The sequence below is a fragment of the Bufo gargarizans genome, chromosome 7 (assembly GCF_014858855.1).
Source record: "Bufo gargarizans isolate SCDJY-AF-19 chromosome 7, ASM1485885v1, whole genome shotgun sequence".
Taxonomy (NCBI): Eukaryota; Metazoa; Chordata; class Amphibia; order Anura; family Bufonidae; genus Bufo; species Bufo gargarizans.
Genome location: NC_058086.1, coordinates 45,317,389 through 45,340,371, shown reverse-complemented (window position 1 = coordinate 45,340,371; position 22,983 = coordinate 45,317,389). Strand labels below are relative to the sequence as shown.

At 46.9% G+C, this 22,983-nt stretch overlaps 1 protein-coding gene across 2 annotated transcripts in view; it reads left to right on the top strand.

Annotated features, from left to right (window-relative positions):
• Nucleotides 1–266: 266 nt before the first annotated feature.
• EFCAB7 (EF-hand calcium binding domain 7) overlaps nucleotides 267–22,983 on the top strand; it is a 38,482-nt gene continuing 15,765 nt past the window's right edge. The window contains exons 1-9 of one of the 2 annotated variants that reach the window (XM_044300724.1): nucleotides 267–341; nucleotides 3,186–3,376; nucleotides 7,894–8,105; nucleotides 8,584–8,670; nucleotides 10,459–10,636; nucleotides 10,896–11,011; nucleotides 16,344–16,482; nucleotides 18,763–18,872; nucleotides 20,167–20,324. In XM_044300724.1, coding sequence (XP_044156659.1) covers nucleotides 3,196–3,376; nucleotides 7,894–8,105; nucleotides 8,584–8,670; nucleotides 10,459–10,636; nucleotides 10,896–11,011; nucleotides 16,344–16,482; nucleotides 18,763–18,872; nucleotides 20,167–20,324 — 1,181 coding nt within the window. In that variant the 5' untranslated portion in view covers nucleotides 267–341; nucleotides 3,186–3,195. Of the gene's footprint in view, nucleotides 342–3,185; nucleotides 3,377–7,893; nucleotides 8,106–8,583; nucleotides 8,671–10,458; nucleotides 10,637–10,880; nucleotides 11,012–16,343; nucleotides 16,483–18,762; nucleotides 18,873–20,166; nucleotides 20,325–22,983 lie in introns of both variants that reach the window. The other variant, XM_044300723.1, reaches the window with a different exon arrangement.

Below are 22,983 nucleotides of genomic sequence, written 5' to 3'. Positions count from 1 at the left end.
TTATTCTGACACTGGCGTCCTGTGCGCCTCTAAATCCTTCCGCCCGGGAATGTGCCGCGCTGTAAGGTTCCGCCGCAGTTCATTACTATAATTATTCCGTCTAAATCATGAAATTCCGTGTGTCTCGTGGCATTGAGCGCTCGTGTCATCCCGCTAGACTAGTCCGACTCTCATTAAAATACCAACACCCGACATTTGCAGTTTTCGAGACGTTGAAGCCCCGGCGGCCATGTTTGTTATTGGAGGAACACGTCACTTCCGGCTCGGCGTTCCCCTGGTAACGGAGCAGCAGCAGCAGCAGCAGCAGAGAACGGACTGGGCAGAAGACGGGGGTCTATACAGTGAGTAGACAGAGCTATATAGGGTGGGGTAGCCTTCTCCTCGCCCCAAGAGCTGGCACTCTATGGCACGGCGGCTCTATATATAATATAGGCTGGTATTGTCCCGTCCAAAATATGCACCACAAGTCCCAGAAGAGCTTTTGGAGGTGGATCCAGGGTACTATTGTACATATACGTCCTCACTCACCAATTAGAGGGCACCTGTCAACGCTGTTCTGTACCTTTCCCTTGCCTACAGGAAATTCATAAATTAGTTGCCAACTGGATGATACCATTCCTTTTTCAAAAGGGTGTGTCCTTGTGGAGCCTGACACCACTGATTGGTCAATGTCACAATGTGCAGGACCCCCCCCCCCCCCCCAACTGGTAACACCCATCCGCCATTTACCGGAGGAGTAACAGAGGAACGGCACCCTGTAGAGTTCTCTCCAGAATTGTGGGGGACACAGGACGGGGTGACGTCCTCCTGGAGGGGATTGAATCGGGAAAGCTGGGTGGTTCATGTAGTGCACGTGTTATCAGCGGCCTCACACCCCCAGTATTACCGGTTCACATTGTGCCGCGCAGTGCATAATGCCGCCATATAGGCCCAGTCCCAAAGAATAGGCCGAGCCGTGGATCCGACATCAGATGCCCCCCCCCCCCGAATAATCCGTCTTGTCGTGATGTTGAAATTCGTACAGAAAAAAATATAAAAGTCTTTGTGTGTGCGGCTCAGAGTCACATTGAGAAACCGTAGGCGGCAGAGTACACAAGGCTTACTGCAGATAGAGACCAAAACCCCTGTGTGATCCTGGGTGTCATTTATCAAACTGGTGTAAAGTAGAACTGGTTTAGTTGCCCCCAGCAGCCAATCAGATTTGTCCTTTCATTTTCCGAAGGAGCCGTCACAAATAAAAGATGGAATCCGATTGGTTGCTGTGGTCTTTAAAGGGGTTTGTCCAATAATGAGATCTATTCACAGGATATACCTGTAGGTGTCTGAGTGGCAGGGGACTCCATGGGAGTACAAGCGCTCAGCAATCTCTGGCGCTGCCATAGAGCTGAATGGAGTGACAGCGAACATCCGCATGGGGGGGGGGGGGGGAATGGCAGTCGGGGCTCTATGCCGGAAGAATCCTGATCAGTTTTATCCTAATGCATTCTGAATGGAGAGAAATCCGTTCAGGATGCATCAGGATGTCTTCAGTTCCGGACCGGAAAGTTTTTTGGCCGGAGAAAATACCGCAGCATGCTGCGCTTTTTGCTTCGGCCAAAAATCCTGAACACTTGCCGCAAGGCCGGATCCGGAATTAATGCCCATTGAAAGGCATTGATCCGGATCCGGCCTTAAGCTAAACGTCGTTTCGGCGCATTGCCGGATCCGACGTTTAGCTTTTTCTGAATGGTTACCATGGCTGCCAGGATGCTAAAGTCCTGGTAGCCATGGTAAAGTGTAGTGGGGAGCAGTATACTTATCCATGCGCCTGGGGCGCTCTGACGTCATTCTGGAGCGCCCCGGGAGCCGCACGGACTGTAAGTATACTGCTCCCCCGCTCCCCTGCTCCTACTATGGCAACCAGGAACTTTAATAGCGTCCTGGCTGCCATAGTAACACTGAACGCATTTTGAAGACGGATCCGTCTTCAAATGCTTTCAGTTCACTTGCGTTTTTCCGGATCCGGCGTGTAATTCCGGCAAGTGTGAAAGAGGCCTAAGGTGTATGGGCAGCTTACAGCCAGTCCAGGGCGGTATTGATAATGCTGAGGCCGAGTGTTGTGGTCATTTTGCAAGGAGGAGAGGAGCTGATCAATCACCTACTCTGTATGTTATTTATATAGATGTGTTACCTGTCATTGTAATCCTGCCTTGTGATGATCATGAGCTGGCTGCTGGGCAGCAATCTCTACAGAACAGAAAGTGGCAGCCGAATGGGAGCAAAAACTGCAGGATTTCAAGATAAAAAATAAAATAAAAAAATAGATAATGACATGAAAAATTAAAAAAGAACCCCCGCCCCAATTCTAAAAATATATGTTTGTCATAAAAATTGGGTATTCTGGTTATATTACTTATCCAGGATAGGGGATAACAATTAGATTGGTGGGGGTCCTACTGCTGGGACCACCACCGATCACGAGAATGGGGGCCCCCATACTCCATGGAGCGGAGAGGTGGGCATGTGCACAGCCGCTCTATGGCATTGTTGGAGATGGCCGAGTACCGCTGCCTCCGGACCTGCCATAGGAATGAATTTAACAGCTGGGCACATGCCCGACCGGCCACCCCGCGGAGTGGTCAGTGGGGGTCTCGGCAGTAGGACACCCACCAATCTAATTGCTATCCCCTATGATGGTTAACCTCCGGCAAAACTACAACTCCCAAGATGTATGCTTGCTTGGCAGTTTTCAGAACTCGATAGAAATGAATGGAGTATGCTGGGAGTCGTAGTTTCACCACAGCTGGAGTGCCGGAGGTTAGCCATCACTGCCCTATCCTGTGCATACCCCTATCATTGAAACACTAGGTCGTTTTCTGACTTCCCAAGCTTCCATTCTAGCTGCCCCCCTTTAAGGACCCCCCGTGCTAAGTGGGGATTGCTCTCTGGATAGCGCTCTGGTTCTGAAATAATGCCTGGTTGTATTCCTACCAATTTTATCTTGACAAGCTATATACTCCAGTTGCATCCAGAGCTGCATTCCAAAATCTGCTGGATGGTAGCTCTCATATAAACTGCATCCCGCACGGCGCCCCCTAGCAGAGCGTGCCCTGTATGTTCTTGTCCTGCAGCTTTGAATGTGACTGGAGCAGGAGACATTACGTTTCTAATCTATATCCTGTCGTTTTTTTTTGCACTGCGTCTAGGTTCTGCAGGATGTCGGGCTTGTACGGCAGCACCTCATCGCTTACGAGCAAACGGCGTCCATCCGACGAGCGATCAGAGAAGCCCCAGCCCAATGACGAGGAGTCTTTTTACGCCTCGTGCAGAGCCGCTTACCTGACCGTCTTCAAGAGCAGCCTGGACAGCATCACAGAGCGGCAGCAGCTGTGTCTCGGTATTAACCCTTTGTATCAGTTCGATGATCCAGGGGCATTCATACCTGCTGGATTTAGTCGTGTCCAAAATCATGGGGGGACATAAAGAAACCGTAACCTGAGAAGTGAAATCACAGGCGGCAGCTATATTGACCGTCTCAGCTGAGAAACTGCATCCACCAATCAGAGTGCAGCTTTTATGTCATAAACTGCTCTAAAATGAAAGCTGTGCTCTGATTGGTTGCCATTATTTTTTTTTATTTTTTTTTTGACTGACTTGATAAATGAGCACCAAATGACAAGCTGCAATGAGGTTTATTAACCTCTTAAAGGGGTTGCCCGAGATCTAAAAAAAAAATTAGGGGTGGTCAGGTATGGACTGAAAAAAAAAAACTAACCACAGCCTCAGGGGTCAAATGCGTGTACAGTGGGTGGCACGTCACACTTCCAGTATGGCGGGGACTGGAAGCAGCGGTAACCTGATGATTTTAAGTTAATTTTTGGTGGTTAAACGATGATAATGTTTTTTTTTGTGATAGGGCTTTATTTTTTAGCATTTCTGCACACAGAGGAGAATTTATTAACTGCTTTTTACCACTTTTTTGCCGCATAAAAGGTGAAAATTTTGGTGTACACCATATTTGCGCAATAATTAGCAACTTCTCCCTTTCAGGCTTAGTAGAGTGGGTGAGGTTAAGGGCTCATTCACACGACCTTGCTTTTGGTCTGCATCCGTGTGCGGACCCATTAACTCGGTGTGCTGTCTGCATCTGTTGCTCCGTTCCGTAGCCCCGCCATATTCTTGTCTGTATTGCGTACAAGAATAGGCATTTCTATAATGGGCCTACTGGTCCATTCCGCAAATTGCGGAAGGCTCACGGGCAGCATCCGTGTTTTGCGTATCCGCAATTTGCGGACCGCAAAAAACACGGCACGGTCATGTAAATGAGCCCTAACTAGGAGGGGACGTAGTCTCCATCGATCAGTTTAATTCCGCCGTAGGAAAGGCTAGTCTTAAAGGGGTTGTCTGGGCACTGAAAAAAAATTGGGGATGGCAGGGCACGGTGTGTGATACGATAGGTTACAGTGTTTCTTATGTTCGCCTGTACTAACGTTGCATGAAATAACAAACTCTTAGGGCTCGTTCACATGAATTCCGTGCCCAACTGCGGTCCGCAATGCACGGGCACCGACCGCGGCCCAGCCGCATGGGAATCATGGAGCCATTCACTTGAACAGATCCAGGATCCCTCCGTTCTGCATAAAGATAGAGCATGTTCTATCTTTTTGCGGTGCGGAGGCACGGAACGGAACCCCAGAAAGCACTCCGTAGTGCTTCCATAGTGTTCCGTTCTGTGCTTCCGTTCTGCATCTCCGGATTTGCGGACCCATTAAAGTGAATGGATCCGCATCCGTGATGCGGAATGCACACGGAACGATGCTTGTGTATTGTGGATCCGCAAATGCGTTCCGCAATATGGCAACGGGCAGCACACGCTGCAAACGAGCCCTTAAAAAAAGTTACTCTTTAACGATTTTGGGCTACGCCCTTATCAATAAGGCCTCATTCACACGACAGTGTGCCAGCTGTGTCAGATTCGCTACAGCGGTCTCAGTTCCGCACAAGCCTGACACCATACTGTTGATAAATTACCCCCAATGGGTCTGCTATGCCACAAGAGCCTCGAACACGTTGGCGGGGTGAGATTCGTTTTTGTTTTTGTTACTTATTTTTTTTGGAGTGGGGATTATGAATTTTTACCCTGAAAACCTGACACCAAAATGTTGATAAATTACCCCCGTTGGATCTGCTAAGCCACAAGGGCTTCATACACGTTGGCGGGGTGTGATTATTATTTATTTTTTTTATTATGATTTTATTATTTATTATTATTATTTAATTTATTTTATCCTATTTTAATGTAATTTTTTTTGTGCTTCATTCTTTAGGGGCAAAAAAAAAAAAAAGCTACGCAACCTCCAGGAGATTAACAAAATGAGAATGAGCTTTGTAAAAAAAAAAGCTTTTTTTTGCCAATTTTAAAAACCTCCATGCTCCGCATTTGTTCTATCATTGAATTCAATGGTAAAAAAAAAAAAAGCAAAAAAAGAATGTGTCAGAATTTCCATACAGCGCGGTCATCACGGTTTCCCGTAGGTGCGGCGCTAGGAACAGTTTGTGGCGCTTCTCGTTTTTACGCTGGCGGCGGCACGGCGGGGGTTAAACTCTGCCGTTCTGCTGTGTTGATAGAGAGATAAATCCTGATGACACGTTGGATTTTTTCAGTCGTGATATCCTAATTACGCCACGGCTAGTTTAACAGGCGGTCACATTCAGCAGATGTGCTTAGCCTAATGAAGGCTTTCAACATTATGGCAAAAGATTTTTTTTTTCGCGGGCGGCTAATGGCAGGTTTCTCATAATCCAGCTTCAAAAATAGTAGCGCCGAGAACAAATGTTATCTCCTTTCGGCTTGTTATGTCTTTCATCTCCTTCCACCAGCCACTTAAGCAATTGACCAATTATTATTATACGAGCGGCGGTGTCAAGGTCGCAGAGAACAGGCCGTCAGAATACCAAATATTTCCCGTCATTACAATGATGATTAAACCTTTGCGCAGCTCGCTACGTGCCAGGATCCAAAGCCTAAGGGGTTAACTGTCCCGGGATCAGGGAACATGTTCCCAGGAGATAAATGAGCAGGAATGAAAATAATTTTCCTGCCGTCTAATTCACAGGCTATAACGTTACAGCGCGGCGGTCACGTGACCGAATGCACTTGAAGGAGCCGTGACCTTAAGATGGGTTTTCACAAGTGCGAGAGCTGCACGCCACCGCCCGTGCCTGACAAGACCTCCTCGATGCTGTGGTGTTTGTTAGCAGCTAGGGGGCGCTGCTGCTGGCTTTGTAAAACATGGCCGATAATGTGTTCAGTAGGTCTCATAAGCATCTGATTAAGGTCTCATGCACACAGCCATGCCGTGGTTTGCGGTCCAGATGCTGTCTGTGCTCGTTCCGCAATTTACGTAATGGGTTGCTCATAATAGAAATGCCTATTCTTGTCCACAAAACAGACAAGAATAGGACATGTTCTTTTTTTTTTTTTTTTTTTTTTTTGCGGCCCTACGGAACAGAGCAACGGATGTGGACAGCACACAGTGTACTGTCCGCATCTTTTGTGGCCCTATTGAAGTTAATGGGTCCGCATCCGGGCTGCGAAAAGTGTGGCTCGGATGCGGAAACAAACAACTTTCGTGTGCATGAGCCCTTGTGCAGAGATGGTCACTGAGACTGGGAGCAGGGGTGACTGGGTACCCCGTTCTTGGCAAATAAGTGGCCCGAGCATGTCTGATCGCTACGTATTATAGTAAATGGGATTCAGCTCGAGGAGTTACCTGTTCTCATTGAAGAGATCCAGCGGGTGTACGGTGGCCTATTTTCAGGCAATGCTCCATGGGAAAAAAATATGCAAATTAGCTCATGTCTCTTCCTTTTTAGGCCTCTTTCGCACAAGCATGTCCGGATGCGTTGCGGCAAACCCGTGCGAGTAGGTACGCAATTGCAGTCAGTTTTGACTGCGATAGCGTTCCGTTGTTCAGTTTTTATCGCGCGGGTGCAATGCGTTTTGCACGCGCGTGATAAAAAACTGAATGTGGTACCCAGACCCGAACTTCTTCACAGAAGTTCAGGTTTGGGTTCAAGGTTGTGTAGGTTGTATTATTTCCCCTTATAACATGGTTAGAAGGGAAAATAATAGCATTCTGAATACAGAATGCATAGTACAATAGGGCTGGAGGGGTTAAAAAAATAAATACAATAATTTAAGTTACCTTAATCCAATTGTTCGCGCAGCCGGCATCTCTTCTGTCTTCTTCTGTGAGGAATAGGACCTTTGATGATGTCACTACACTCATCACATGGTCTGTCACCATGGTAATGGATCATGTGACGGACCATGTGATGAACGTAGTGATGTCATCAAAGGTCCTTTTCCTCACAGATGAAGACAGAAGAGATGCCGGCTGCGCGAACAAGTGGATTAAGGTGAGTTAAATTATTATTATTTTTTTTAACCCCTCCAGCGCTATCGTACTATGCATTCTGTATTCAGAATGCTATTATTTTCCCTTATAACCATGTTTTAAGAGAAAATAATAAAGATCGGGTCCCCACCCTGATCGTCCCCTAGCAACCGTGTGTGAAAATCACACTTCATCCGCACTTGCTTGCGGATGCTTGTGATTTTCACGCAGCCCCATTCACTTCTATGGGGCCTGTGTTGCGTGAAAAACGCACAAAATAGAACATGCTGCGATTTTCACGCAACGCACAAGTGATGCGTGAAAATCACCGCTCATGTGCACAGCCCCATAGAAGTGAATGCGTCCGGATTCAGTGCGGGTGCAATGCGTTCACTTCACGCATTGCACCCGCGCGGAAAACTCCATTAGAGGGAGTCTCTGGTTTGGCCGACATGCAGTTTGGTTTGTGTCTCTTGAACTAGGCAGATGACTTCCTTTTTCTACCTCTTTGCAGTTCTCCAGCGGGCCGGGCGGAACCCGTCTAACAGATCCCTCAGCAGATACTGGACCGCAAAGACCAAGGAACTGAACTTTGATGATTTTTGTGCCATTGTGAAAAGAGAGAAACCCGCAGCAAGAGCCGACCTCCTGAAAGCATTCCGAAAACTAGACCCTGCTAACAAGGGATACCTCCTACATGATGAGTTCACCAAGATCTTCACCACAGTATGTGCACCAAATCCTTCCATCTCCTAACTGTCTGCTTATCTGTCTTTCTATAGCTGGTTCCCCATGAACATGTGTGCAGAATGGGGGGAGTAAGCCTGGCTATACTCCCGACCTTCTTCACACACATACGTACTCTCGGCTCAATTATCCTAAAAGAGAAGTAGGCCACTGTCAGACACCTCTGACCCCTCAAGACACCACTGGCAGCAGTTTTTAACAAAATGGATTAGGCATGTTGAAATCTATCTGCCCGATCCTTCTCTTGACTTCTGCCCTTTGGAGAAAGTTAGACATCTCCAGACACATTAGATGGTCGGACAGTCTCGTAGGTTCAGCTGACTTTAATATGTGCGGTCAGTTCAGCGTCCAGGCATCACATATGTATAGATGCTGACGGCTCCTCACTAATAATACATATGGTTTTTATTATATATTTCACTGTGTCAAGATGTAAAATCTCTGTTATTGTTTCCAGAAAGGAGAGAAGATGTCTCCGGAGGAGGTGAGCGCCGTGCTGCGCCTGTCTGACGTGAACAACGGTGGCAGGTTGGATTATAATAAGGTAAAGCATAGAGACACAAGTTCTATTCACAGTACAGCATGCCCTGACCACAGGCAGCATTACATAGCGACAGGCTTACATTGGGTTCAGAGAATAAGGGGGTCATTTAGTAAACAGAAATACGCCTATATTAGCGTTAGAGCAATCTGCAACTTCTTCCCGCTCTCATCAGGTCTAAAAAAGTGGGTGGGGAAGGGGATCGGCTGGTTGGCCCGTCTCATTCATCATTTTCTACGCCTGTGTTAGGTGTAGAAAATAGTCTAAGGCCTCATGCAAATGGCCGTTGTGCGGCTGTTCCGTGCATTGGGGACCACAATTGCGGTCCCCAATGCACGGGCAACATCCGTGCAGTGGGCCAGACCTATTAAACTTGGATGGGTCCGTGGTCTGTCCACACCGCAAAAAAATATGACATGTCATATTTTTTTGTGGTGCGGAATCACGCAAAGAAACACCACGGAAACACCACGGAAGCACTCCCTAGTGTTCCGTTCCGCATCTCCGGAATTGCGGACCCATTCAAGTGAATGGGTCCGCATCCGTGATGAGGGGTGCCCAACAGCCGCATGCATGAGGCCTAAATGTAAGACAGCTCGGAGGTGACGTTGGATCCGTCGCCAGTGCAGGGCTTTATTAAGACCAGCGTCTAAAATGCCGATCTTAATAAATAGTGTCCCTAAGTGTCCACTGGGCGGCCCCCTTGGCTTTTGTGGCTCCAGCTAAGCTTGATTGACAGGTACGCTGGGAGGATCTGAGAGGAACCGCCCAGGGGACAAGCCTTGTCCTAGGCTTGTGACGTCATGTCCATCGGTCACATTGTCTTTCTGCAGCTCAGTCTCATTCAAGTGAATGAGCTGCAATACCAAGCACAGCCGCTATACAATGTATGGCTTGATATACAATGAAGAGGCTGCAGAGAGCCTCTTTAAACAGCTGATTGTCCAGGGTGCTCGGAGTCAGACCCCCACCTATATAATATTGATAAAAAATACAGAGGATAGGTCATTAGTATTTAACTCTTGGAATACCCCTTTAATAAATTTGCTGCATTTTCCATTAAACAATGCCTCCTTTTTAGGCATTTTTAAAATCTGTGCAGTGAGGCATAAAAATGATCTAAAGTACATAATAAATTTGCCAATTCTGCATTTTGCTTAGTAACTTTCCCCTTTTCTTTTCTCTGAAACACCCTTGCAGTGTAATCACGGATCCTGTTCTATTTCATGTTAATACTGACAGGAGTAGACAAATTAATAATAAAAATGGTGGCGGGCATATTGCTTGTCACACAGCTTTACCAGAAACAGAAATGAAGGCTCAGCAAACAGGAAGGCCTCATGCACGCGACCGTATTCTTGTTCCAATTCCGATCTGCATTTTTTGTGGATCACACATGGACCCATTAAAATGTCATCTGTGTGCTGCCTGGATCCGTGTGGCCATTCCGCAAATGATGCCCTATTTTTGTCTGTTTTGCATACAAGAATAGCCAGTTCTAGTGAAGGGAGTCAGAAAACTGCGACTTGCACATGGACAGTATCCGTTTTTGCAGATCCGTGGTTTGCAGACCGCAGAACGGATACAGTTGTGTGCAGAAGGCCTTAGTCCGCACAGTTGAATGCAGCCTATTGTTCCCTGTTATCAGCCATGTCAGGATGGGGCTGGTTGTAGTGCTCTTTAGTACAGGTCACTACATTCTATGCCCTGATTGGTATGAGGAATGCCGCTATCTACTGTGATGCGCGTATTTCCACATTTTATAGCGACATTTACACCTTTTTTGTGCAGTTCTGTACCACATTCATCAGCACCTGTGACCAATGTGCCAAGACAGCGGTTGAGAAGATGGAATCTAACAACCGGGCCAAGCGTCAGCAGTTTGGGAACCAAATTGAAACCTCTCCGGAACGTTCTGTGTCTCCTCGGAACTATAGGTTTAATGATGGCGACACAACTCCGCGGAAAGGTGAGTACATGATTACATAAACACTTAAAGTGGATCTCTGAGGGTCCACAGTCCGGTCCATTATAGAAATCAGCAACAAGGACACATGCTCATACACAGCAGCCAGTTTGAAAAAGTAGAGCTGCAGTGTAAAGCATGGGAGGGTGAGATGCAGTAGCAGTCCCGACCTCACCTGTTTTCAGAATCGTGTTTGTTGGTTGGGGTTTCACCATTTATATCCACAATGATTCATATCTTTACTCAGTTTATATTATTGCAGTGGAAAGTAAATCCCCGCGGCCGTCTTCAGCTCGAAACTACAAAGGGACAGCGACGACGGTGATTAATATGGCGCCTCTCAAGAATCCCAGACACATGGAACCCAGTGATCTGCAGGTAACCTACCCCCAAGAAGTTATTATGGATCAAGATTATAGTGCTGTCTGTGCGGCGAGCGCTACCCTTCGCTGCCTCCATCCCATGTATGGCTGACTCATTCAGTGTTCTCTACCGATCTGTGGGGGTCACCAGTGATCACGGGGGTCCTGTGGAGAAGGTGAAAAATGTTGTGTGTGGCGCCTTTGCTATATTCACATTCTGTTCATGACAAGTGGTGTAACCCCGCCTAAGGGGTCATGCACACTTCCATATTACAGAGCTATATTTAGGCCTCATGCACACGGCCGTTGTTGTGGTCCGCATCCGAGCCGCAGTTTTTGCAGGTTGGGTGCGGACCCATTCACTTCAATGGGGCCGCAAAAGATATGGGCAGGACTCCGTGTGCTGTCCGCATCTGTTGCTCCGTTCCGTGGTCCGCTAAAAAAATATAACCTGTCCTATTCTTGTCTGTTTTGCGGACAAGAATAGGCAGTTATATCAATGGCTGCAAACAGAACTCTGTGGGAACAAAGCCCGTAAAACGGTGGAGGAATTATAAAAAAAAATTCCAATTCCACCCCATTTTTTATCCTGCTTCCCACTAGATTGTATGCCATCCTAAATGGTGGCATTTGAAATAAAAAAGTTATGTCTCAAGGAAGATAGGGAAGAAAACTGAAAATGCAAAAACGAAAAAAAACTCCGGTATCCTAAGGGTTAATTAAAAACCCTGCAGGCTATACATTTAAATGGTTTAATTTAAAACTCATGTTCTAGATTTTTTTTTTTTGTAGTGTCTCATTGTAAGTTGCCATCAGTGACCTAAGTGAGCAGAGAACAAAGCAGCTCCATCATCGTCCTCATCATCATCAGCCTCATCACCCTGTGCAGTTCTTGCGTTGCTTCTACTGAGTAAATTGCCAATGATATAAACTGTATTTCATTTCGGGGGATTGCACTTCCATCCACCTATTAGTCACCCTCTGACTTACTCACGTCCATACGCATCCTGGTGGTAACTCTGATAGGTCGGGGGCAATCACAGGGGGCCATGGGACCTATTTACTGTATATGACATGACCGTCTGGGTTGCTGCCTTTTCTATAAATCCCACAACAGGCTAATCTGTAAAACATGGAGAGCAATAAAGCTGCGCGCTGCACGTATATTAGACCCCGCGGCCAACGTTTGCGTTCCTGGAAGCCTTCTTCTATGGTTGACGTGATTGTATGTGTCCACCGTATATCGCAGATTTCCTTCGGCGCCGTCCGCACTGAAAATTGTAAATTAACCCTTTGGAATGCAGCAGTCGAAATCCCTGGGAAATTCAAGGCATTTTCCCCAACAAATTTCACACCATTTGTTGCAGATTTTTGGTGCTGCTCTGGAAAACCAGCAGCAAGTCAATCACTTGTTGTCGTACCCTTAAAGGGGTTTTGTCACTTCAGCAAGTGGCATTTATTATGTAGAGAAAGTTGATGCAAGCCGCTTACTAATGTATTGTTGTTTTACCTATATTGCTTCCTTTTCTGGTTGGATTCATTTTCCCATCCTGCAATCTATCAGCATGGCTGTGCTTACATACATTCCTATAGTGTGCAAGCACGACCACCTCTGGGGGGATTGCGTAGCCATGGAAACGAGCAGTGTATAATGTGATGGAAAAATGAATCCAGCCAGCAAAGGAGGCAATATGGACAATCCCAATACATTAGTAAGTGCCTTGTATTAACTTTCTCTACATGATAAATACCACTTTCTGAAGTGACAAAACCCCTTTAAGCAAATCTCTTCCCCACGCTGCATCGACAGTCCTCAGTGGAAAGTGACCTGCGGTGCGGATTTTAAATCCTTAGCATTAGGCGTTATGCACACAGCCGTTGGGCGGTAGTGATCATATTGTGGCCCGCAAACGGTGGGTCAGCAATCCATGGCTGCCGGCCGTGTGCACCCCGCGTCATAGATGCGGAACCTTTCACTTGAATAGGTCCGCAATTCCGAAGATGCGGAACAAAGTCAAGGAACGGAACACCGGAAGCACTACGGAGTGCTTCCGTGGTGTTTCTTTCCGTTGTTCCGCACCGCAAATAAATATATGTCATACTTTTTTGCAGTGCGGACAGACCACGGACCCATTTAGGTTGAGTGGGTCCGGCCCGCTGCACGGATGTTGCCCGTGCATTTGCGGTCCCCAATGGCCGTGTGCATGAGGCCTTACACCGTGGATTTCATCCTTTTAAATGCTTCGGGTGAAATCCGCAGCAAATAGTTTGCAAAACCACAACAGATCCGCTGCGGCAAAACGTGCAGTGGCTACTCCACCCCGGCTGGCTGCACCCTAGAGGCGTGTTCACATACACAGCAGAAATGCTGCAGAGGGGCTGGATTTGCTGGAGGAAATTCCTCAGCGGAGCACATTCACAGCAGAGAGGATGAGATCTTTCCCACATTGCAGAAAATAAGTCCGTGCGGAAACTGACCCGCAGCACGGAGTGTAGATCCGCAGCATGTCAGTCCTTACCATGCAGCGAGATGAAATCCGCAATGAATCCACGCGCAATATTTTATTAAGTCATTCAGGGGTGTTGGATTTCTTTATTTCCTATGAGATAAGCAGTCACAGATTGCCCTGCAGCCACTTATCTCGACCACTGTTGTGATATTTTATCCGTGGTGACTTTGGTACCATTCCTTACTCACGTGGCGTCATGCCGGGTTCAAACTGAATTTTTGCCATAAACCTATCCCTGCTCGTCACAGGTAATTCAATTTTCTAATTTATTAAGACGAGGTGAGTGCCTTTGAATAAATTTGGCGCGGTTCACTCCATCTCTGTCCTTTACTTTGACATTCTTAGTAAATCTGCGTCATTAATCACATATTGCTAGGATTTTCCGCCCCTATCTGATTGGCGCTCAGCCGCTGTTTTCCCACCATTTGCAATAATAATGCGGCTTTGCTCCGCACAGTCTTCCTAATGGCCGAGCATGCAATGTCCGAAAAAAAGCCGAGCTTGATTTGCATTTTTATTTCTAGGGTGGTCTTTATGCCTACCTGGTGTGCACCAGTGACTCTTGTTACATAAGCCTGGCTGCGTGGCAAGCGGCCGTCCCCTCAGCAGAATGGGAAGGGTTAAGTGACATGAGGCCAGTTGAGGTACGAGGCACCCTGATAACCACCTACCCCCCCATGTCCATTGATTTTCATTTAGGAGGCCACTTTTCGTCGCCTTGATAAATGACCGGCGCGGCCTCTCCTGTGGGGGACGCGTCAAATTCCCTTCCCAGAGTCAATATTTGCGGAGTGTTATTATTGATCAGCGCTTCGCCGCCGTCCTTTACTTCTTTCGGACTTTACTAGGGTCTCCGTTTTATTTTATTTTTTCTTTCCCTTCAACCTGAAATAATAGCTGCAGATATCAAAGCCATAAAGGGCAAATTGCCCGGACCCCGCTTTACGGGGCCCCGGGGAGGCGTATGAGGCACATAAAATGATTGTGGAACGCAGGCCGAAAATGCGGCAGTCACAGCTCTCCCGGGGCGTGTACTCATTTCCAATAACAACTCCTGCTATTGTTTTCTGCCCCGACCACCTGTAAATTGTGTGCCGCCTGACACTTACATTTTCTGCATTACAGGTCAATGGGCGGCAAGCTGAGCAATGGGTCCAGGTAGACGCCGCTCACAGAAAGTAACGGGCTCCCGCTAAGCTCCATATTTCTGCCGCTACCGACGCAGTGCGAACTGTTCATAGTGCGCCATTTATTTCTTATAAGAATAAATTAGATTGATATATAGAAGACGGGCAGTATGATCATCAGGTGTAGGATTCATTCTTGCCTCCCTCAGCTCATCAGAGGGGGTCGCTAGGTCCCCCCGCCTCACAATTACTGGTCATCACTCTGCTTACCTTCATCAGGAGCAGTTGTATGGCAGACTTTGATATTTATAAGAGAGCTGGTTTAAAGGGATATCCCCATCTTATAAAACAGGGATGCTCAACCTGCGGCCCTCCAGCTGTTGCAAAACTACAACTCCCATAATGCCCTAATAGCTGTAGGTTGTCCAGGCATGCTGGGAGTTGTAGTTTTGCAACAGCTGGAGGGCCGCAGGTTGAGCATCCTTGTTAAAAAAATGATGGCTCGGATATGAGATAATTTTATGACTGGTGGTGGGCTGATTTCTGGGACCCTCACAATCCTGAGAATGAAGGGGCTGCAGTTCGGATATAGTGCTGCATCCCTTCTACTGATTTTGTCTGTACTCGAGCACTGCAGCTAAACGGGGCAGCGCTGCAGTTTCCTGCACACAGGGGCAGATCTGGCATGTCTGGGGGTGTCCCCCGTTGTACCGCTAAGCTCCACCCTGGTAGCCCCGCTAAGTCCTGCCCCACTCTTAGCTTAGTGTTGCAGCCGGGGGTCTTCTGCTGCTGCTGGGAAGGTTCTCCCCCTCCAGCCCTTGTGCAGACGGTGCATCCACCCCTTTAGTTATTTTTTTTACACCAACTGCTTTTAGTCCATGAGAAATTGCTTGATCTGTATGTTGGTAAAGTCTGCCCCTGCCTGAACAATGAGATGGAGGGGAATGCCCCTGTGCAGGGAGAACTTAGAGGGGATGCAGCACTACACCAGTCCTGCAGCCCCCTCATAATCAGGAGCGGTGGAGGTCCTAGAATTCACACCCCACAGTCATAAAGTGATGTCATATCATAGCGATATGTCATCAGTTGATAAGATGGAAATTCTGCTTTAAGTATTAAAAGAGTTTTTCCATTAACAGCATTTATTACTCATCCACGGGGTATGATCACTGGGGGTCCGACAGCCCCAACCCCAACAGATCACAAGTGTAGGGGTGCCCCAGTCCGCTGTGTAAATGGAGCAGTAATGTGCAGGTGTGACCGCTGCTCCATTCACTGACAGTAGTCAGCAGTGAATTGAGCAGTGGTCACACAGACTTTGGGACACCTATACTGGTAATGGGTGGGGTTCCAGTGGTCAGAACCCCTTCCCGATCATACCCTCTGGGTAGGCGATAAATATTTGGTAACACGGTGGTGTGACCAAGTGTGATACCACTTACAGCTGAGGGTTCGCTACAGTTGTTTCCAGTCTAGACAATCCTATCTTCAGCACTAAGCTCTCCCCTGCCCTGATTGATACATTGTATCAGTCTAGATTCCAGGCTCACAGCGGATTGTCTAGACTGGTGGTCGCCTGCTGGGTCTTGTAGTGCACACAAGACGACGCGCTGCCTCCAGCAGGAGAGGATTACAGTTTCTTCATTCTTATGATTTCCTTTACATTTTACATGACATGTACGTTATAACAGTTTGTTCTCGTCATCTTCAGGACTGGCCCTGCACTCGGTCCAAGGGATGCTTTTTCCTGGAAGAGAACGGTATAACGAGCCATCACTACAAGCTGCAGCTGACCCTGAAATCTACGGTGTATCTGACAATCAAGCCACTGAACCTGAGCAGAGCTGAAGGTACGTGCCACTGTGTGCAGCAGCTTATGACTGTGGATGTGCTGCCCTCTAGTGTCGGTCTCAGGAGCTGAACGCTGCTGCTACAGGGAGCCGGCAGCACGGTATATTCTTCACTGTAGTTTCACGTAGGAAGAGTAAATGTTAGGATTGAGGGGGCGTTGTAAGGCTGGGGGCGCACAGCCGGGTTTCTGAGCCAGAAGTGAATCTGGCAGGAAGTAAGTGTAAAAGTCCTTCCTTTTAAATTTCCTATTTCTTATGAATCTACATCAAAAGCAGCACCGCAAACTGCATGTGTGATTTCATAGCAGGACGTATAATGGGGCATAGAGGGGCTTCAGTTTCAGTTTTGATTAAAGATCTAGTTTACTATGTCTAGAGATGTTTGGGTGTGACAGCAGCAGTTTAAGCAGGCCACCACTCCCTATCTCTGCTTGCTTGCCAATAAAAAACACCAATCTTGCCATCCGTCATTATTTTCTCTATATCACTGATAAGGAGTTTTACTGTGTATTTACAGGGCTTGTCCAGTGTAATCAGTGCAAAAGTTCTGCAATTTTGTAATATACATTGCCTTTTCATTCCTCGCCTAGTTCATGGTCTCTGCATGCTGTCAGTGAATGGAAACTTTCTTGTTGACAGGCTGAAAACACCTCCTGAGCCCCCTCTGCTCACACAGCTGATGGGTTGTAATTAATCTTGATTGCTGTTACCTACGCTTCTACAGTCTTAGGACCCATCTGCTCTGTGAGCTGGACTTAGGGCTCATGCACATGACCGTATGTATTTTGCAGTCCGGAAAAAATACGAATGACGTCTGTGTGCATGAGCCCTAAGTGTGAGCAGAACGTGTTTTTAGGCTCCTAAAGGGGTTGTCCAGGTTCAGAGCTGAACCCGGACATACCCATAATTTCACCCCGGCAGCCCCCCTGACTTGAGCATCAGAGCAGTTCATGCTCTGATGCTCTCCTTTGCCCTGCGCTACATCGAGCAGGGCAAGAGCCCTTTGGTTTACAATCACACACTGCTGGGCGGAAGCTTCCGCCCGACAGTGTGTTCAGTGACGTCACCGCCTCTGATGGCCGGGCTTTACCGCTGCCCTAGCCGTTTTACTGGCTAGGGCAGCGCTAAATCCCGCCCATCAGTGCCAGTGACGTCACTGGGCTTTCTGGCAGCCCCATGGAGAGCCCCGGTACGTCACCTGATCTCCAAAAAATGCCTTTGCCCTGTGCAATTTAGCGCAGGGCAAAGGAGAGCATTGGAGAATGAACTGCTCCGATGCTCATGTCAGGGGGGCTGCCTGGGTGAAAATGGAGGTATGTCCTGGTTCAGCTCTGAACCAGAACAACCCCTTTAAAAGGGTTCTTCCTATAAACAACATCTTTCACCTATCTGATAAATGTATGGTCAGTGAGGGTCTGAGCACTGGGACCCCCAGCGATCCTGAGAATGCAAGTCCCTCGCCTGAACAGAGTGAAGGCGCTATGTCCATCCACTGTGGGACTAATGTAGACAGCGCTCTGTCAGTCTCATAGAAGTGAATGGAGCTGTGGACCCACATGGACACCTCTGCTCCATTCAGAGTGGCAATTTTGAGACCCCTGTTCTAGGAGTCCCGGTGGTCGAACCCCCAGGATAATGTAAATTAGGACATTTCTATTCTATTCACTGGCAGGAAGCTGAGATCTCGAAAATGAAAAGGAGCTGAAACAGAATTTATGATTAAAGTGAAATGTATAAATGTTTTATTTCCTGCATGATGTAGTTTTCTTTAAAGGGGTTGTCCAGGTTCAGAGCTGAACCTGGACATCCCTCCATTTTCACCCCGGCAGCCCCCCTGACATGAGCATCGGAGCAGTTCGTGCTCCGATGCTCTCCTTTGCCCTGCGCTAAATCGCACAGGGCAAAGGCATTTTCTGAGTTCCGGTGACATACCGGGCTCTCTATGGGGCTGACAGGCAGCCCGGTGACGTCACCGGCACTGATGGGCGGGATTTGGCTCTGCCCTAGCCAGTAAAACGACTAGGGCAGAGCTAAAGCCCGCCCCTCAGAGCCGGTGACGTCACCGAACACACTGCTGGGCGGAAGTTACCGCCCGGCAGTGTGTTATTGAAAACACAAGAGCCTGTGCCCTGCGCGATCTAGCGCAGGGCACGGGAGCGCATCGGAGCATGAGATGCTCCGATGCCAGGCTCAGGAGGGCTGCCAGGGTGAAAATAAGGGTATGTCCGGGTTCAGCTCTGAACCCAGACAACCCCTTTAAGGGATTCTCCTTTTCTGTAGGGAAACCTTCCCCCTGGATGTCAATGGACACAGCTCTGTACGTCCTGAAGGAAAGCGACGGACGAGGAGAACCGCAGCTCGTCGCCTTTACAGAACTACGCAACAAAGAGGTAAGATTTCCTGCACCCAGTATTTTTGTGCTAGCGTTAGGGATTCCGTTATGGCTTTCCATTATAACATGGATATAACGGAAAATAACGGAATTCCCAGACAGAATGCAAAACGGAAGCCTTTAAAAGGCATTCCATTTGCTTTTCGTTCTAATAGAAGTCTATGGGAATCATAACGGATCCGTCTGGGTCCCATTATGCAAGACGGAAAACAAAGTCCTGTCGACAGGACCCAGACGGATCCGTTATGATTCCCATAGACTTCTATTAGAACGAAAAGCAAATGGAATGCCTTTTAAAGGCTTCCGTTTTGCATTACGTCATAATACAAGTCTATGGGCAGAAGAACCGATCCGTCCTTCCGTCTTATGGATTCCGTTATTTTCCGTTATAACGGAAAGCCATAACGGAATCCCTAATGCTAGTGTGAACCCACCTATACCCAAAAAATGCCCCAGAAGTGAAGAGCAATTCAAAAAATGCAGTTTTATATGCTGCTTTGAAAAAGAAAAAGCTAGAAAGATGCTGCAAAAAAGAGGTCAGAAAACGGATGTACAAAAGTCACATATTTTGGCACAAGTTTTGTAGCAATCACCACCCCCATGAATTACCATACTAAACCAAGCTGATTTTTATACCACTTTTGAAAAGTGGTCTAAAAATTCGGCGTAGTTAGTTATAGTAATTTGTTTCTAGACAGTTATCATTATGACTTTTTCGAATTTCTGATAAATTTGGCGCACTCAAAGTGAAATCAAATGAAAACTAGCTTGAAAAAGTCACATCCCGATACGTTCTCCCCTGTGTTTGGAGCCACCCTCAGGCCATGGCCGCCATAGAGTTTGGAAAAAAGTATTTGCTGTGGAATCTGAGGCGGACTCTTGGCTTTCTGCCCCGGTTGCGCAGATTGCACCGCAGTTTTAATGTGGATACCGCAGCCAGAATTGACATGCAAATTTTTTCTACATGGATTTCAAATATCTTTCAAACTAATAGGATAGTTCATCAGACTGGCGGCTAGACTAGGACTAGTTTTTAACCCCTAAGGCCAGGTTCAGACATGGCAGAATTGCGGGTATCACACCGCATGTCTACCGCAATTTACAGCTGAAAACGCAGAGATATGAGCATGCTCATTTGCTTTGGATTTTCGCAAGTCATTACACAGCCCAGTGAGATGGAAAAATTCGGGTATGACTTGATCTCACCTCTCCCTGTGTCACTGGCACCAGTATGGTCATCAGGCTGGATATGAGATCACGCATTCAGGCTTACATACATTCTCTGCTCACAGTCATACGTCTGGAAGGGCGAACTGGGAGCCGGCTCCTACACACTCATCCCGTTCACTACAGGCTGCCGACTGAGAAAGAACAAGAAGCAAGTCACCAAAGAGGCCCGGCTGGTGTACAGAGACGTCAGCGAGGATTTACAGCTGACAGCCGAGTTTAGGTAAGTCCGAGCGTCCACGTGGCGAATTACTAGAGCCGCACTAATGTTCCGTAAAAAAAAGGAATTATAATAAAGTGATCTGCCGGACCTGGATTTTATCCCGCTCTTCTCATCCCTTTTATTTTTTACATTTCATGGCACAGGGGACAGTGGAGGGGACAGCGCCATGAGTGATGTCAGCCATGCACTAGAGCCCTGGTGTCTCAGTGTTTTCATTTTAAGAAACATGATGGGGGTTGTGTATCAAGAGTGTCAGCAGCACAGGCCATTTGCCTTGCTTGCATCTACTTTTTTTTAAGCAAGGTCCATCTGTGATCTGATATTGATGACCTGTCCTAGGAATAGGCCATCAGCATAAAAGTCTTGTAGAACCCCTATAAGGTAATCCAGCGACACGTTGCGGATTTGTAGTATGGGTTCAAATCCGCATGCCCGTTATCTTATGGATATTTTGCACATATTAACATCCCCTGTTAAAATCTGCAACCAAAAAGTGTGTTACAGATTTACTTGCAGGTTTGGTTCGGATGTGTTACAGATTTCATCCTTTACAAATCCGTGACGTGTGAACTTACCTTCAGGCCGCTCCCATCTGCATTATGGTTTAGAGACTCCATTGTATTTTCCATCAGCCTAAAAAGCTATTCTACTAGTCCTAAAGATGAACCGCGCTAGACGCCATTGTAAGTCATTGTGGTCCGTTGGGTACAGGTGGTATCCATAGTCACAGATCTGATGCTGCATCATGGCTTCCATTGAAGCCACAACACATATGTGAATATTGGGGCAATGCAGCTTACGTGTACAGCTCTGGCGCTGTGTGTTGTGCCGCACATCTACAGCGCGGCAGGAGGAGCTGTGCCCACAGCATAGGGAGCGGTCGTCAGCTGTATATTTAGATTCAGTTACAACAGCCGGGATCAGCGATAACTCCAGTCTTGGCTCTTTTACCCCTCAGATGCCTCAGTGAATAGTGATCAATATGTGTAGGTGCAGAGGTTGCAAAATGATAACTTTTTAGCATCTTAGATTAAAAGCACTACTTCTGGTTTTGAGGGGGTGGGATGGTTGGTGTTATGGTAAATGTGCAGCCATTCTCTAGCCTGCTAGCAGGGAGCAACACATGAAATTGGTTTACACTTTCATCCGTCTTAAAGGAGCAATATGGTCAGAAAGTCAGATTTACAAAAAAAATTATAATTATATAAAATTGAATTACTAAATGATGAAGCTGCAGTTTTCATAGTGGCCTTTAGATGGCAGCAGCATAGGCTAGAATTCATTGTAGGTGGAGGGTTAAAGGAGTTGTCTCACTTCAGTAAGTCGGATTTATCATGTAGAAAAAGTTAATACAAGCCACTTACTAATATATTGTTATTATCCATATTGCTTCCTTTGCTGGCTGGATTCATTTTTCCATCCCATTATACACTGCTCTTTCCATGGTTATGACCACGCTGCAATCCATCAATGGTGGTCGTGCTTGCACACTATAGGATAAAGCACTAGCCTATGTGAGCTCCCATGGTCCCGGCCACCAGAGAGGCTGACGCTTTTGCCTATAGTGTGCAAGCATGACCACCACTTGTGGATTCCAGTGTGGTCTGTAACCATGGAAACGAGCATTGTATAATGTGATGGAAAAATGAATCCAGCCAGCAAAGGAAGCAACATGGAGAATAACAATAAATTAGTAAGTTGCTCGTATTAACTTTCTCTACATGATAAATGCCACTTACTGAAGTGAGACATCTCCTTTAATGGCAAGAAATATGGTCAAGCACCTCTGGGATTCTTCAGTGGCCCCTTTTGTGTCCATCCATACTACAGGGAGTGCAGAATTATTAGGCAAGTTGTATTTTTGAGGATTAATTTTATTATTGAACAACAACCATGTTCTCAATGAACCCAAAAAACTCATTAATATCAAAGCTGAATATTTTTAGAAGTAGTTTTTAGTTTGTTTTTAGTTTTAGCTATTTTAGGGGGATATCTGTGTGTGCAGGTGACTATTACTGTGCATAATTATTAGGCAACTTAACAAAAAACAAATATATACCCATTTCAATTATTTATTTTTACCAGTGAAACCAATATAACATCTCAACATTCACAAATATACATTTCTGACATTCAAAAACAAAACAAAAACAAATCAGTGACCAATATAGCCACCTTTCTTTGCAAGGACACTCAAAAGCCTGCCATCCATGGATTCTGTCAGTGTTTTGATCTGTTCACCATCAACATTGCGTGCAGCAGCAACCACCGCCTCCCAGACACTGTTCAGAGAGGTGTACTGTTTTCCCTCCTTGTAAATCTCACATTTGATGATGGACCACAGGTTCTCCATGGGGTTCAGATCAGGTGAACAAGGAGGCCATGTCATTAGATTTTCTTCTTTTATACCCTTTCTTGCCAGCCACGCTGTGGAGTACTTGGACGCGTGTGATGGAGCATTGTCCTGCATGAAAATCATGTTTTTCTTGAAGGATGCAGACTTCTTCCTGTACCACTGCTTGAAGAAGGTGTCTTCCAGAAACTGGCAGTAGGACTGGGAGTTGAGCTTGACTCCATCCTCAACCCGAAAAGGCCCCACAAGCTCATCTTTGATGATACCAGCCCAAACCAGTACTCCACCTCCACCTTGCTGGCGTCT